This window comes from Eumetopias jubatus, unplaced genomic scaffold, assembly GCF_037043125.1.
Source record: "Eumetopias jubatus isolate StellerSeaLion01/CBP00866 unplaced genomic scaffold, mEumJub1_p1.0 scaffold_16, whole genome shotgun sequence".
Taxonomy (NCBI): Eukaryota; Metazoa; Chordata; class Mammalia; order Carnivora; family Otariidae; genus Eumetopias; species Eumetopias jubatus.
The window spans coordinates 12,946,874-12,962,950 of NW_028274822.1; the positions used below are offsets into that span (position 1 = coordinate 12,946,874).

Consider the following 16,077-nt stretch of genomic DNA (forward strand, 5'->3'; position numbering starts at 1 on the left):
GAGACCAATTTGGAAGAACTGGTGAAAATGTGCCCAACTTTTATCTTGACAGTACCATTATTATGAATATTTCTTTTAAAATGTGAAGGATGTGAGCAAATATTTAGTACATTCATAAGAGTATATAATTTTAATTACCTAAATTGTCTAAAAGTGGATCCAATAATAGAAAATATAGAGAGTCATACTATTTGACACATCAAATTGATGACATAATTATCTTGAGGAGAGTTTATGGCAAGTAAGGGTAGAAATAGCTACAGAAGTCTATGATTAACTTGTGCTAAAATGTTTGTAAGTTTGTATTTGCATACATAGAATAGGGAAGGATATACTTCATTGATAGGGATTTCAGGGGCGCCTGGGTGGCTCAGTTGTTAAGCATCTGCCTTCGGCTCAGGTCATGATCTCCGGGTCCTGGGATCGAGTCCTGCACCGGGCTCCCCGCTCAGTGGGGAGCCTGCTTCTCCCCATGCTTGTGCTCTGTCAAATAAATAAAATCTTTAAAAAAAAAATAGTGATTTCATAGTGGTAAAATTGTGGGTGACTTCAGCATTCTCTGGTACTTTTCAATAGTTTCCAAGTTGCTACCACAATACAAATCCTTTTTTAAGTCAAAAAAATACTGTAGGGAGGGCTGTGCATAAGCACAATGTGCTGGAGCCACACGTGGGCATATGTGGTTAAGTAGAGGGATGCTGTCCTGACAGGTGCTTCACATGAAGGTCCCGGGGGCGGGGTAGGGGGAGCTTCAGATGAAAAGGGAATGGAGGAGACTACCTGGCACATTCAGACCTCGGTCTCCTAGCACGGGCCTGAAGGTTTATGGCAAGAAGATGTGAAGGAGTTGTCTTCATGAGGGCCTGTGTGAGACGTGGGACATGCAGGGCAGTCTGTGTGATCCTGACAGGGCACAGGCACTTCATCTCAGCTGTCTATGAGCCTTGCAGGCTTTACTCCGTGGCATTCGCCTCTGGTGTGTGCAGTGGCGCTGGGCTCTGGCCTCTCCTCGGGAACCCGGCAGGGGAAGTGGGCAGAGCCCTGAGATCACTGCAGGATGGGAACGCATAGGAAGGGCTGGTTTGTGAATCCCTCACATGCTCCTCGAGACGCCCACAAACAGTGAGAACAGACGCTGAGGAGCAGGCCATCCTCTGATAGGCAGGTGAGGGCAGAGTCGATGAGAAAGAGGAGCTGCCCGAACCCCCCGAACAAGCACAGCTTTCTCAGCCCCAAACTGCACACATGTGATGCCTCAGTTTTCTCAGCGGCCGTGGAATATTCAGTCAGGACGTTCACACGGACTTCCCAGGCACACACGCTTTATTTGGGCATTCAAACCACCACACCAGTTTGGTCACAGGAATCTGCATTAAGGCAGGTGGGCAGAAGCGAAAGGAGTGTGTTTACAGCAAGTGCACCTCCTTATGGGGAGCAGAACCTGCCACAGAACAAAATGCTCTTGGTGTTGTGGTGTGTGATAAAGAAGAGGAAAGGGTGGTCTGCACAAAATCTTGGTTCGGGTCTGCTGCACCGAGCATTCCTGACCACGGCTGTGGCCCCCGCCGCCTCAGTGCCCTCTTCATTCACCTCTACAAAGCACTTGTGTGCCACCTTGGACACGGGCACATTCTTCTTCGCCGACATTCCGGAAAAGTCTGCCTTGGCTTCCTCAAACGCATCAGTCATACCTAAACTTCGAAGAAAAGACTCCAAGTCATAACTCTCCTCCAGCTTCAATCGGGGGAGGAAAACGTGAACTTTATCCTTAGTCATCCTTTCTGGATTTGTCCAGGCTCTGAACTTCTCGTATGTTAGTGCTTTTTCCACCTGAAATAAGGAGGGGTCGAATCTTAAAATGGAGACAACAGCCTGGTGCTCCCCTCCCCACTCAGCCCCCCTCCCCTCCATGACACTGTCCAAGACAATCTACAGAGATTTTCCTGTACCACACCAACATTTCCCCTCAAATTCTCATCTTTTCCCGTTTTATGGATATAAGAGGAAAAATAGCTAAAAAACACTGAGAGAGGGGAGATGTTTTTTTTTTTTTTTTAAACTATCTGTACCAAACTCATTTCAAATGTTTTTTAGTTTGGAAAGTTCTCATAACCAAGTGATTGTATCCATGTGATACACATTAGTATGAATCACAGATTTGTCTGACAAAAAAGAGAGTATGGCCCAGAACTCTGATGGGCAAGAGCAAGAAAATCAGGGATCCTCCAAACAGGAAGGAAGATGTGGCTTCCAGGGAGGGGAGAGCAGAAATGGAGAATTCAACAACACTGTGGCTTGTGGCATCCTTGTTCATCTTCTGCCTGCCCTGGCGTTCGCCTCAAAGCCTCCAAGACCCATCACTCGGTCTGTGTGTCCACAGTGAAAAAAGGGAAGAAGCTTCCACTGCTTCTCCCTCTTTTCCTCACCCAGGCGAATGTTCCTCTCCAGTGACAGCTGTGTGGACATTAGCTCGAATTCCCAGACTCTCCTCATTTTCTTCTTGAGTCACCATGACAGAGCTCACCTTTGACTTATGCCAATAGCTTTCCGATTCCACAGAGAAACCAGGGACACCGGGCAGGCCCCACCCTCGGCGTCCTGTGCACTGGTGTGCTGGAGCTGGCCTCTATCTCTGGCAAGAGTCCACTGTTAAACCCTCAGTCGCCTGAACTCAGCCAGATGTCATAAATGGGGTCGTTCCCCACCCCCCGAGAGCCAGATAACAAGCCCACTAACTGGTCCTGACCTCCTTACAAATTTACTTTCTCCCACCCTGAACTTTGTTCCTTTTCCGTCATGGGAAGAGGGCCCTCTCCTCCTGTCCAAGAAAAATTCTTCACCTGTCCTTGAGACTCCTGCTACCCAAAGTGTGGTCCCTGACCAGCAGCATCTGAATCACCTGGAATCTCGTCAGAAACGCAAACTCTCAGGCTATCGCCCCCTGAAGCAAAAATTGCCTTTTAACAAGCCACCCAGTGGATTCCTACGCATGTTATTGTTTCTCAATATGGCAAGTACTCTCCTTGCCTAGTACTTTTTTGTTCAGTAATTCCTGGGACTCGACTAGCCCCTCTTTCAGAATAAAGCAGTGTTCTGATAATTCTGGAAGCCTCGCCTCTTAGCTTCCTGAGAATGGTCCTCACCACCAAATCCACTCCTGGATACATGCTCAGCAGAAAAGCAAACACAAGGTCACTCCAGAGAGGAGACGCTATTCGCCAAGGACTCCTAACAACCCTCAACTGGAAATTCCTCACGTGCTACCTGATAGACGGAAATAGAGAAACGCACTCAGGCTGTCTCCACAGACGCTCAGACGCACTGGCCAGGGCTTACCACGGCGAGATCGGCGTTGTCATCCGGAAGCACGATGACCATGCTCAGCTCCTGCCCCGCGTATGGCAGCTCCAGCACCTGAGCGTGCACCTCATCCGCATAACCCAGGTTAAATTTAGCGAGCTTAAACATCATCTGCACGGTCTTTTTCTCCTAATGAAAAATATGGAATTAAAAGCAGATCACCGAAAAATGAGCAAGGCTTACAAAAAAGGAGATAAATCTCATCTGCAGAACCCCTAGGTCCATGGAAGAGAATTGTTATTTCTGCGCACTATGCTGACAGACGCCAAACCCTCATTATTACATATTAGTATTTTTTTAAAGATTTTATTTTTATTTGACACACACACAGAGAGAAAGAAAGAGAGAGACAGCGAGAGAGGGAACACAAGCAGGGGGAGCGGGAGAGGGAGAAGCAGGCTTCCCGCGGAGCAGGGAGCCCGATGCGGGGCTCGATCCCAGGACCCTGGGATCATGACCCGAGCTGAAGGCAGACGCTTAATGACTGAGCCACCCAGGCGCCCCTACATACTAGTATTGAATACCACATGCTCTCGTCCCAGCAGATCAACTATTACCAGGTGGGAGAGAATAAAACTGATGAACTTAGACATAAAACCCTACATTATTTTTGGAAGAAGCTGTGTTTTTCACTTCTGAGAAGATACATTAGAGAAGAGCACTCCGGGGACCTTATGATTAAAGATTATTTATCCAAGTTAAGGGGAGAATTAACTAATATTCAGGTTTGCAGGCTGAAGAATGCGGTTAGAAAAGATGGATAGGCCGTAGAGACTTACATTTTTATTCTAAAAAGTTGCTCAATTATATAACCGGCTTCATGGCTTTGGTTTTCTTGGAGAGAGGACCTTGACAAGATTTGTAATGTCCACCATTTTTAAAGCTTGCATCAGATGTATTCTAGACTTTTAAATCTGTGTGCAAGGGGCGCCTGGGTGGCTCAGTCATTAAGTGTCTGCCTTCGGCTCAGGTCATGATCCCTGGGTCCTGGGATCGAGCCCCGCATCCGGCTCCCTGCTCCGCGGGAAGCCCGCTGCTCCCTCTCCCACTCCCCCTGCTTGTGTTCCCTCTCTCGCTGTCGCTCTCTCTGTGTCAAATAAATAAAATCTTTAAAATAAATAAATAAATAAATCTCTGTGTGATATGCTATCATCAAGTTGATGGAAGCCACATTTCAAGCTAATTGCTATTGATGCCAACCATCACCATACCCAAAAGTGAAGGGACAAAAGTGTTGTTAAAGTTAGGCTTTAAGTCTAGAGATCTGACGCCTGCATGATGACCACAATTACGAATACTGTAGTGAATACTGGAAATTTGCTAAGAGAGTAGATTTCAGGTGCTCTCATCACAAAAGTAATATGATAACCATGTGAGAAAAGTATATGCTAATTGGCTCGACCAAAGCAATTATTTCTCTATGTGAATTATATCAAATCATCATCTCACACACCTTATATACAGTTATTTAAAAAGATCCAAATATAAAGACAAAGTTAGCCTGAACATCTACTGATGTTTTTTTTTCTTGTGTTCAGAACTGTATGGCTAGGAGTTATTATAAGGCAATCTACAGGCATAGTTGTCACTGACATTATAAGAAGGTGTCTGGGTAAATACAGTGATAGTACAACACAAACATAATTCCAAGGGTGGAAGAAATTTTCTTTCAGTCCAAATAATATGGCCAAAGAGAAGAATCAGTTTGACACAGGATGCAAACACAAAACTATCAATATAAAAATCATGTTAGCTTCTCTCTTCCCCCTCCAATAAAAGATATAGAGGGAGTGTGAAATTCACTGAGAAATATAGTATGAAATACATTATTTTTTCCATTCATTCACAATCTTTCCCAGCACATTACTTTTAAGAAAGTTAGCAGTACACGCAAAAAATATTTCCCTACCTGGTTGATTGTGAAGGGCATCCCCCTTGTGTACTTTCTGTCAAACTGCTCATTCCACTTTCCTTTGAAATAGATGGCATTCACGAGGACCAGCTTAGTCAGTGGATCAACTGTCCCAGCACCGAGGATCTCCGAAATCTTACCTGCCAAGCATATCAGAGAAGTTTATAGCCATGTGGGGAAGAGGGGAGACGAATAAACGTTCTTTTACAACACCACTCCTGACATCTGAAGCTTGGCGTGGTTGAACCAGGCTAGAATCCTGTCTTTCTGGAGGCCTGAGGAACAGGGTGATGGGATGTAATGCCGTGCACACACACCATGTGGCATATACACCCTGCTGGTCCCTACACAGCAATCTTGAAGCAGGCAGGTCAACTCTCATTTTGCCCTCAATTTACAGATGTAGAAATTTAGGTCAGAGCATTTGGCTGACATTTCGCCAAGGTCACATAGGTTCCAAGTGGCTGAACTGAGACAAGAGTCTTCCTTCTAATTATAAACTTCCCAACCTTGGTGCCATGATTTTCAACCACGCCGCTACTGGCATTTTCAGCCAGATCATTCTTTGCTGTGGGGAGCGTCCTGTGCATTGTAGGATGTCCCGCCAGTAGCATCTCCCCAGTTGGGACAACCAAAATGTCTTCAACCGTTGGCAAATGTCACCTAGGGGCTGATTCTGGTTGAGAATCATTGCTCCACACCAACCTTCAGATCTCATTTAGGTGAGGAGAAGCTTCCGAAGGATGAAGGAATACACACCTGTAAATGGGTGAGGCCGTCCTCCTGGAGGCAGAGAATGCGGAAGGAATGCATGGGTGCAATAAAGGGACCCAGACTGAGTTCTCCAGTGAGACTGGGGACAAGGTGACCCCCAATATCCCCTATGGCTCTGATATTTGGGGGAAACATACTGGCAGTCAATCTGATGAAGAAGAAGTGAGTGATGTAGGGAGGGTGATGTAGGGAGAAGCCTCTGGCTTCCCTGAGTGACCCAGTACTGCTGGATCGACTGGAGAACAAGAGACCACTGCACATACAACGTAGGAAAACGTGAAAGGCTCTGCCCTTCCAACAGCCATTATTTTATTGGCTTTCAGTATAATCGTGGGCCCTGCCACTGCCGGACACACAGCAGGTGCACCCTAAAGCGCGCTAGGTGGGCACAGAAGAAATAAGTGATTTAACGCCCTCCCTACCCCCCACACACACTTCTAGAAGTCTCTCAATTGTGTTAGGTACTTCGAGTGCTTAAAAGCATGCCCTGCTCTGTACTCTGGTCAAGCACTGGCGGAAATATTCCTGGTAAGACAGAGTGTGGTCTGGACAGGGGAGGCCGCAGGCTCCGCGAGAACTGCATTTCCAGAATCTGGGGCAAAGCTCACACTCTGAATGCAAACTCAGCCTCAGCCCCCTGACAGAGGAAGGAGACACCTGCAGACAAAACCAGCTGTCCTCACTACCACAGGGAGATAAGGTGAACTGCTGCCCAGCGTCTCAGTCAGGCCCAGCCTAAACTGAATGTCATTCTGCCCTCAGGGGCAGGCACCCCGACCCCCTCCCCTCAGACAGAAGATTGATGGGCCCCCAGACAGCAAGCCTTGCCTTTTTCAGGGATTTTCCAGCACAGTCCCGAGGGGAGTGGGTCTGAGATCCCTACACCAGGTTCATGGAGTTTTTAAAAAAATCACCACTCGGTGACCTCAGAAACCCGAGAAAAAGAAGCGAATTGCGTTGCTGGCCTAGAAATCCAGCAAACACACACAAACAGGCCCCTGGCTACAGGGCCCCGGAGGCGACACCTTGGAGGCCACGCCCCCGCGATCTCGGCCGCCCCCCCTTCGAGGAGCGGAGTCTGGCGCAGTGAACGTGCCTCACCCTCCGTCCTCTCCGTCACCCAGTCATTTATGTGCCTCCGGCATTCTTCCGTGTCTTCAGCAAAGGACAGCTCTTCCAGCTCGGCCTCGTAGAACTTCTGGCAGGATTCCCTAAAGGGCTAAGAACACAGGATACCGAGTGTGCCCTCTAAGTTCCCACCAGCGTGAAAACATTTTTTTTTTTTCCCTCTGAACCTATTTCCAGCGCGAGCTCTTGCCCGCACGGGGCATCCTGCACTTGAAGACTCATCCGTGCGACTGACAAGAAACGCAGGGCCCGCCGCCGCCAGGCCGCAGCCCGGGGGCTGAAGACGTGACACCGGCCCCGAGGCGGCCCGCGGTCCGCGGCGAGGGGCCGCGCAGGGACCCGGAGCGCTCGTGGGCTTCCAGAAGGCGGACGCTGGCTGGCGGGCATGCGCAGAGCCGCCCCCGGGCCTCCCTGCCGAACGCTTGAGCTCCGCGCTGACTTCCGGGTTGATTTTCTGTCGGCCGGCCTGCCAGCGACTCTGGCTTTGACCCGGTTTTGTATCACCACCACCAACCACAATGTCTGAAATCTGTGAATGAGTGAGAGGCTCCCTAGTGGAACCAGACGATCCCCAGAAATCTTACAGGTCCCGGAGTGGAATGTGATAGGCCTGGTGGCGCTGTCAGGTGGGGAAGGGGCGGAAATCAGGGAAAACAGTGGCGAGGGGTGAGCCTTGGAATGTCAGCTGGGGTCAAGTCAGGAAGTGCCTGTGCCCAATACATGAAAACCCCAAGATAACTCACCTCACAAAAACTTGGTGTCAGATATAATGTGCCTGGCAATTGGCTCCCATCCTCCGCCCATCTCCTGTTCTCAAATATTTTAGCTTCTACAGAAGAGAGAAAATGTAGACAGAAAGAGGAGCCAAGCAACTGAGAAAATGGGAAGGTGGCTCCTTGTGTCCCCAAAACCCCCCAGTGACAATCCTCAAAGACCACGCTGACATCCAAAAGTGAACTTCAGTTAACCGGAAGATTCCTGGGATCCTTAGTGCTCATCCTAGAAAACCCAGAATTATCTCCAGTGATACTCAAGCCCAGAGCAGGCGACCTCTATGGGGTCACACCCAACAGCAGCCAGGACAGGGATATATCTGAATCTCACAGAAAAATCCTTGGAACTGCCAGCCAGAAAGATGGCGGGTTTGCCCAAATCACTTCATTAATCTGAGGTAGCAATACTCTGCATGGTGTGCAACATACGTTTTTGGCCCTCACTCGTTGCGTGATGGCAGGCTTTTACTGGACTGGGGACCCTGAGAATTACATGCTTCAGTAGACAGGAAGTGCACAGATTTAAAACCTCAGCTTTATGGCCCAATTTTAACTTTCAAAAGACTACTCTGTCAGTAGTGTGGAAGAACCTGGCTGGACCTGGAGAGATCCATCAGGACAGAATTAAAATAATGGTGCAGAAGATCCAGTGAGAGTGTGGACCGAGGCAGTGGTGACGGTGATTCAGAAGAGGGGACAAATTTAAGAGGACTTGAGAGACCGGCTCTGCAGGAACCGCCCAACAACCAGAGGTGAGCCTGGGGAAAGCCGTGTACACACACGGACGATGTGGTCACTGAGGCACAGGGGACCAAGGGGGAGAAGCAGGTCTGGGTGCAGGAAGAAGGACATACTGAGATTGATATCTGGGAGGGATCTATGAAAAACAACTTTAAGGACGCCTGGGTGGCTCAGTCAGTTAAGCGTCTGTCTTGGGCTCAGGTCATGATCTCAGGGTCCTAGGATTGAGCCCCACATCGGGCTCCCTGCTCCGCGGGGAATCTGCTTCTCCCTCTCCCTCTGGCCCTCCTCCCCACTTGTGCGCGCGCTCTCTCTCTCTCTCTCTCTCTCTCTCTGTCTCAAAAAAAATCTTAAAAAAAAACCCAGCTTTAAAAAGGACATAATTCAGAGGAAATCATAAAATTCAAAATCATAATTACAGAAGTACAACTCTAAGCACATTTTTAAGGCAACAGAATTATACTTTATCTCTGTTCTTCTGCAGTTTCTACCTTATTTGCCATTTTCTTAACATCCATGCGTGAGTACAACTTACAGGAAGGAAATCACATGTCTTCTCTCCAAAGAGTCTGTTGGCAGTTCTGAGCAAGTACTGAGTGCAAGATTTGTTAACCTCCGTGAGAAGTGACCAGAAACCTTGGTGAATATCTCTGTCTCTGTTCAAACAAAGCGCCTGGTAACAGACAAGGACACGGACTTGTAACATTGCCATCTTGCTCCCACAAAGAGCTATCTGCAACGACCCCTGTGCTGAAAATCACAAAGGATCCCATCTTGAAAGGCTTTTGGTTTAACCCTCCCACAGCGCCTTTCCACGGGACACTGCTGACATTTGGGGCCACTTTGCGGCTGGGGCTAGTCTGTGCCTTCTAAGACATTTTGCAGCATTTCTGGCCTCTGCCCACTAGATGTCAGTAGCACCACTTAGACAACCGAGCTGTGGGGACAGTGGCAAATGTCGCCCCCAGGTGTAAACACACTTAGAAAGGCAGGTATGAAACTCAGGAGAGAGACAGAACAGAGCAAAGAGGTAGCTGGAATGAATCTAACACTACCCAGGGAATACGAGAATGAGCAGAAATCAACAGAAAATACTTCAACAGCAATTTCATGTAAGTTCTGCAGACCAGACTGGGACTTCCATGTCAAGTCAGAGTGGAAATTAAGGTTGTTCCTCTGTCTCCCAATGGCCCCAGTCCAAAGCCTCCCTCCTCCAGCGAGCTAGAAGAAACCACCGCCCCCCCCCAGCTGCCATGCCCAGAGGCACCTCCAGAGGGCACCCACGCGCCCCTGCTATCGATGGGGAGGTCATGTGCATTGGCAATGTTCTGGGACACTCACAAGACTGTCAAAAGAAACTTAAGATGACAAAGAGGTTAAAGACAACTTCCCTAAAGTATTTGCCACTATTTCATTTGTAGCTCAGGTCCCACAGAACCCGTTTCAGATCAATCAGATTATACATTCCCTCTCAATAATTCCAGAGACCGAAGTCCACATCTGTGCTGCTTTCTTCTAGTGCATAATCACACACTAGAAAGAACCCATTTAACAGCAAGTTCATTCAAACAGCTGCATTTCAACTTGATATATAACGTTAGCCAAAACTTAAAATGTAACAAAGGTGAAATCTGGGGACTTCTTGTGGGACAGAATGCTAGCATGCATACCTGGGACATCTGGGTGGCGGTGTTTCCTTTGGCCCCCATGAAGACCATGGCCAGGGCAGAAGAGATGCTCAGAGGGGAAAAGAACACATTTCGGGAGCTGTCCTCTTCACCCAACATTTTTAATAAGTTGATGGCAAACCTGCCATTTGCTTCATGGAGATCCTCCATCAGGGAAGGTCTGTATGGAAAGCACAGCGTGGAAGCACATTAGCCATGCCCGCCGTCACGTCATCTGGCCATTAGCACCCCTGTCAGTGGACACCGGGGGTGCTCAGAAGAATAAATGCTCCCCCCCAGACACCCACGTTGAATCTCCCAAACCTCTGTTATATTGCAAGGCATTAGGGACCTTGCAGATGTGACTGACTGAATTAATGATCTTGAGATGGGGAGATTTCCTGCAGTATCCAGCTGGGCTCAGTGTAATCACTGGGTCCTTATAAGAGGAAGGCAGGAGGGTCAGAGAAGGAGATGTGACAACAGAAGGAAAGGTCAAAATGATGCAAGGCCATGGACCAAGGAATGCAGGGAGCCTCTGGGAGCTGCAAAAGGCAAGGAAACAGATTCTGCCCTAAAGCCTCCTGAAAAACATGCAACTCTGCACACCTATTTTGGACTTCTGACCTCCAGAACTATAAGATAATACATTTTTACTGTGTTTGGGCCTCAATTTGCAGTAAGGTGTTACAGCAGCAACAGGAAACTAAGACACTGGTTTCCCGGAGCCTCTTTGCTGCTCCAGTTGAAAACATTCTAGAAAATAAAAGGACAAATAGTCACCCATAATCCCATGACCCTGCAAGCTATCCTTTTTTTTCTCTATTTGCATATATATTTTTAACTCAAAAATTTTAAAGCTACACAAGAAAAACAGATTCCAGTTTGGAAAATCAGCAAATAAGCAATACCAAAAGTACTGGAATCTTCACCTAGAATAAGGGTCATCATGCATATGTTCATTTTTATCAACCAGCTGCATGGATTGCAGTGGATCATCACGTTATATTTCTTCTTTCAGTTTCACTGAAGACTAGCCAGGCCTCGCGGGGGGGGGGGGGGGGGGCGGGCCTCTCCAACAGTTGAAAGCTTCTTCCTGAGATATTTTTTTCAAGAGAAGACATAAGATGTCTCTGATTTAGGAAGAAAAAAAAAGGTGTGATGTCAAACAAACAAGTATAAAGGCTGCACTCTAAATACAGATTCTCCAACAGCTCCAACCAGTGCAAATTCGGGTTTAAAAGAAATGACTTAAAACATCAACCAAGGGGCGCCTGGGGGGCTCGGTATTTCCCCTGCTCATGCTCTCTCTCTCTCTCAAATAAATAAATGGGTAAATCTTTTAAAAATAAATAAACAAACAAACATTAACCAAGAGAATACAATGGTGACAAAGCTTGCACAGCAGGATGCTATACTTGACAGGTTATTTGTTAGAGGACAAAAATGAAAGTTTCTCACTGTCCTCACCCGGAGGAGCCTCTCCAGAGCATTCCGCTGCAGGGCTTGAATCCAAGGGCTGCAGGTGTGGGAGAGCCGATGCGTCTGCAGCGGACACGTCCCACGAGAGAGCGCAGCATCCAGCCTGCCTGCAGGCCACCTCCGGCCCCAAATTTCCTCGCCTTGCATTGGAAGACTTTTCAGAAAAGAAACAACTAGGAGCCAGGGGGAAACGCAAACTGCACGGCACTCGGCCTACCACAAGGTGGCACCAAAGAGACCCAGCGGAAGAGAGAATTCACTAACCTGGAGGTGAGGGACACACAGGCATCTGGATTTGATCCTACCTGAGCCTAAGTGTAGATATCACATCAATTCCAACTTTACATTTTAACTGCTCTTAATGTCAAATGCCTACTTCTGCTTTCTTCTACCTTTCCTCTTCCTTCAATTCATTTCCACATGGGCAGGTGCTGGTCAGTAGCATGGCATTTCCCACCAGCGTCTGCCCCCTAGCAAGGACACCCTGGCACACACTCGCCACTCTGGCACCTCGGGGGTGTGTCCCAAGTCACACTCGTGAAGACACAGGAGCTGGAACAGGATAACCAATGACTCCCTTTCCCCCACTTCTTCTTGGTGCCCCAATCTCGTGTACATTAAGCTTTTGAGAGGGTTGTACTTGACACAAAGTGGAACTTGCCCAATAAATCTAAAAAGAAATGAATTTCGCGGCGCCTGGGTGGCTCAGTCGGTTAAGCGTCTGCCTTCCGCTCAGGTCATGATCCCAGGGTCCTGGCCACGTGCGTCATGCTCCCTGCTCAGCGGGGAGTCTGCTTCTCCTTCTCCCTCCACCTCCCCCCTGCTCGTGCTCTCTCTCGCTTTGTCTGGCTAGCTCTATCTCAAATAAATAAATAAAATCTTAAAATAAATAAAATAAAAATAAAAAGGACTGCATTTCAATTTAATACAAAACAATACGTCTGGGTACCAGTGCACCATTCCACTGTGTCATAAAAACACAACAATGTGGAAAGGTTTGATTTCCAGCCTATAAAATGAATTGGCATTACACTAGTTTTTCTTTTACCGGTGAATGAGGTCAGGACAATGAAAGCCTGTCCTCGGGTCTCACAGGAAGAGCAGCGGAGTCTTGAGGCAGAAGCCTTGCACTTCCAAGGATAAGACACTGCTCTCCTCCTGGGGCCCCAGAAAGCCTGTGATCTTCCCGCTCCACTCCGCCTTCCCACAGACACCTCCGGAAGTGAACTTATACAAAGAGCATTTATTATAGAACTTTCCTTATATAGGTTAGGGAAAAAATGAACAATAAAGGCCATAATTCCTGACGGGGCACTCCCACCCGAGGGAGACACACAAACACAAGTGTGTGGTTTCAAGCCAGCCCCACCCTCTGTAACCGGATAATTTACAAAGTGCTAAGGAAGCCCCCAGAGGAACGGAATAAATTCTCTTTAGAAGCTCAGGAGAAGGTGAGGGGCGAGCTGGCTCTCACGCATTGGGCAGGAGTGTGCGTGAGGCGGTGAAAGGGGAGGTGAGTGCCGCGGGGGCAGTGGCAGGATTGGCAGGAGAGAGACCGACCACCGACCGTGGCAGGTGGCGCAGGTCTGTGTGGGGCGGAGGGGCTGGGTCTCTACGGTTGGGTGACACGGGGTGCACTTGGACAAGAAGTCTGAACTTGAGCCATGGTCCGGAAAGGCAGGTATGGTTTTTAAACAAAATGTTCTATAGGAGCACAGTCTAGGGTTTTAGGGAACGCAGTGGCTCTCCACGAAGCCTGGAAAAAGGCCAGGGAGCCTGCTGGCCGCCATAGCTCGGCAGCTGCCAGACAGGGAAGCAGGAACCGAGTGCAAGGTGGCACCCCGGCCGCGGGGTGACCCATCACAGGAGGGACAGGGAGCAGGGGTAGTCAGGGAGGACGTGGAGGCTGGTTAAAAACAAAACACCAGGCCCCAAAAACAAAACACCAGATGGAGTTGCTTAAGCTCAGCCCCAGATGCAGAAACTTAACTGAATGACAGTTTCGGCTCTCCCCGAAATGGAATCTTAAACCAGTCAATCAGGAACCGCCTGACCAACCCTAGTGAGGTCAACCGCCAGCCAGACCCCTGCCATCCACCAAAGGGAAATAACTTTGCAACAACCAACCCTCTGGCCAGTATAGCTTCCTTGTTACCACTCCCTTCTGCTTAGAAGTCTTTGCTTCTGTACAGCTCCTCGGAGTTCCTTTCTGCCTGCTGGACTGGATGCTGTCCCATTCGAATTCATCTGTGCTGCGATGAACTGAACTTTTTAATATGCCTCAGTTCACTTCTTAACAGACTCCTAGCTCACTGATGCTTGGGGCGGGCGTGAGCCACTGGAAGTTTCTATGAGGAGCCAGATGGAATGAGGAAGGTGACACATTCCATTTGAGATGTGCAGACTATGGTATGGTCCCTGGGTCCCTGTAACAAGGCAGCCAAGCGATGTTTGGAAACACAGGCAGGTTACCGAGTCGGGCACAAGTCCCAGAGCAAGAGATTGGGGGCCCTTAGCACCCAGACTGCGGGAGATCCTAGGCAAACGGGATGAAATTACAAGGTAGAGAGCCGCGTAAGAAGAGAAACTCACCTAGTTTTTAAGAATTCCCGGTATTTGCAGGTAGGAAGAGGAAGAAGACAAGGGGAGGAAGCCCGGGGCAGCCTGAGGCTGGAGGAGGAGGACTGGCGGGCAGCACGGGCGGCGGCAAGCAGCAGGGGCCCCCGAAACAGCCAGGCCAAGGAGCGGGAGCAGGAGCTGAAGAGAATCTGGGAAGTGGGGAGTCCATCAAATTAATTACTGTGGCTGCGGACGAGGTGGAAACAGGCAAGGAAGCATTTTCTCAAGCGGAGGAAAAGCAGCCAATGAGGAGCGGGTGAAAGATGTGAAAGAAAGAATAAAGAAAGAAAAGCAGAGAATATGGAAGAAAAACAGGATACAGGAAGTAAGGGGAAGCCTGGGAGGGAGGGAGGAGGCAGAGGGAGGGGCCTCGGAGCCTACCGGCCTCCCCGCGGGAGGGGGCGCTGACCCAGCACCTCCCCGGAACTTGCCCAAGGCGCCCTGGAAATTCCAGGCGAGGCTGCTCCGGGCGCCCCGGTCTCCCTGCTGCACCCCGCGGCTGCTCCCACGCACCCTCCCCAGAGCTTCCGCCCGGCCGTCTCCGGCCACAGCACACCCCGGGCCTGGGTGACCGGCCTCTCCCTCCGGCCGGCAGATCGCGGCGCGGTGGCGTCGGCCGGCCGCCGTGTCCCTCCCACTCGGGGGAACCCCCTCCGCCCCAGGGCGAGTCTGCGCGCCGCGCTCCTGCGCCGGCTGCCTCGGCTGACCCCGCCTACCCGCCGCTCCGAGCCCCCCACGGCCGCCCCGCCGCCGTCCGGTCCGATCACCCCCCCGCCCAGCCAACAGCCTCCCCCCACCCCGTCCTCTCGCCCTCCTTGTCGCCGCTCTGCGTCCGCCTCCTGCCGGCCTCCCTCCCCGCCCGTGTCCCGCGCGCCGCCGCGCTGCCGGCAGGGGACGCCCGCCCCGGGAAGCTGGCGACCCGCGCGCTTTCCAGCCCCGGTACCCAGGAGATTCCTGCTCCGGCGGCGGCGGCGGCGGCGGCGGCGGCGGCGGCTGTTCCTCCAGCTTGCTGCCTGCTTCCCCACAGCTGCGGTCCCGGGCGAGGCTTCCGGCGGCTGACTCAGAGCCGTCCGGGATCGCTCGGCAGCCCTACGTGTCCGCGGGAGGAGCCCGAGCCTCCCCCGCAGTCCTCCTGACCCGGCCTGCGTGCGCGTGGCGCGTGGCTTCGTGGGGGAGGCTCGGGCCGCGGACCTGTGAGGGTGTCGGCGGAATGTCCCCGCAGGCGACATGGTTTGTTTTCCTGGGTTAGGGCGCGCAGTGTTCGTGTTTGGTGTGTGTGTGTGTGTGTGTGTGCAAGAGCGGTTTCAAAATTGGACGTCACTTTGGAAATTAACTAAAAGCAAGAGCAGAGGTTCAAGGCTCTTAAAGCCAGTGGCTTCCGAGCTGTTTTGGTAGGACACCCATCCAGACGATTGTTTAGCGCGATCTCTGGTATCAATATTCATATTTAGATGTGCTAATATGCTAAATACTAATATATGATAAACGCTATAAAAACATAAAAATTTCCAAGAATGAGAAAAAATGGATTAGAAATACACATTTTTTGCACTCAATTATTTCAAAACTTAATGAGATCAACGTGATGGAATATGTTTGCTTTAACCTTAATTTAACGCTT

General features: G+C 49.9%; 1 protein-coding gene across 7 annotated transcripts; it reads right to left on the reverse strand.

Moving 5' to 3' along the window:
* Positions 1-1,305: 1,305 nt before the first annotated feature.
* On the reverse strand, positions 1,306-15,505 carry SERPINB8 (serpin family B member 8). 7 transcript variants are annotated; one of them, XM_028102899.2, is made up of 9 exons: positions 14,430-14,518; positions 11,826-11,991; positions 10,359-10,536; positions 9,224-9,361; positions 7,148-7,265; positions 6,032-6,055; positions 5,270-5,412; positions 3,337-3,489; positions 1,306-1,830 (listed from the first exon to the last, which is right to left on the reverse strand). In XM_028102899.2, exons 2-9 carry the CDS (start codon positions 11,933-11,935, stop codon positions 1,426-1,428), a joined length of 1,269 nt encoding a protein of 422 aa, XP_027958700.1. In that variant the 5' UTR covers positions 11,936-11,991; positions 14,430-14,518; the 3' UTR covers positions 1,306-1,425. The 7 variants fall into 7 exon arrangements, with proteins under 7 accessions (XP_027958700.1, XP_027958699.1, XP_027958704.1 ...); XM_028102898.2 differs by lacking the exon at positions 14,430-14,518 and adding an exon at positions 13,965-14,421; XM_028102903.2 differs by lacking the exons at positions 11,826-11,991; positions 14,430-14,518 and adding an exon at positions 15,400-15,505.
* Positions 15,506-16,077: the final 572 nt, after the last annotated feature.

Excerpts from the sequence above, each read along its gene's own strand:
- SERPINB8 (XM_028102899.2), bottom strand. The coding sequence starts at position 11,935 with ATGCTGCGCTCTCTCGTGGGACGTGTCCGCTGCAGACGCATCGGCTCT. Across the intron at positions 9,362-10,358 it reads CCGCCACCCAGATGTCCCAG|GCGCTTTGTTTGAACAGAGA; the intron begins GTATGCATGCTA and ends GTCTGTTACCAG. Across the intron at positions 1,831-3,336 it reads ACAACGCCGATCTCGCCGTG|GTGGAAAAAGCACTAACATA; the intron begins GTAAGCCCTGGC and ends TCCTTATTTCAG.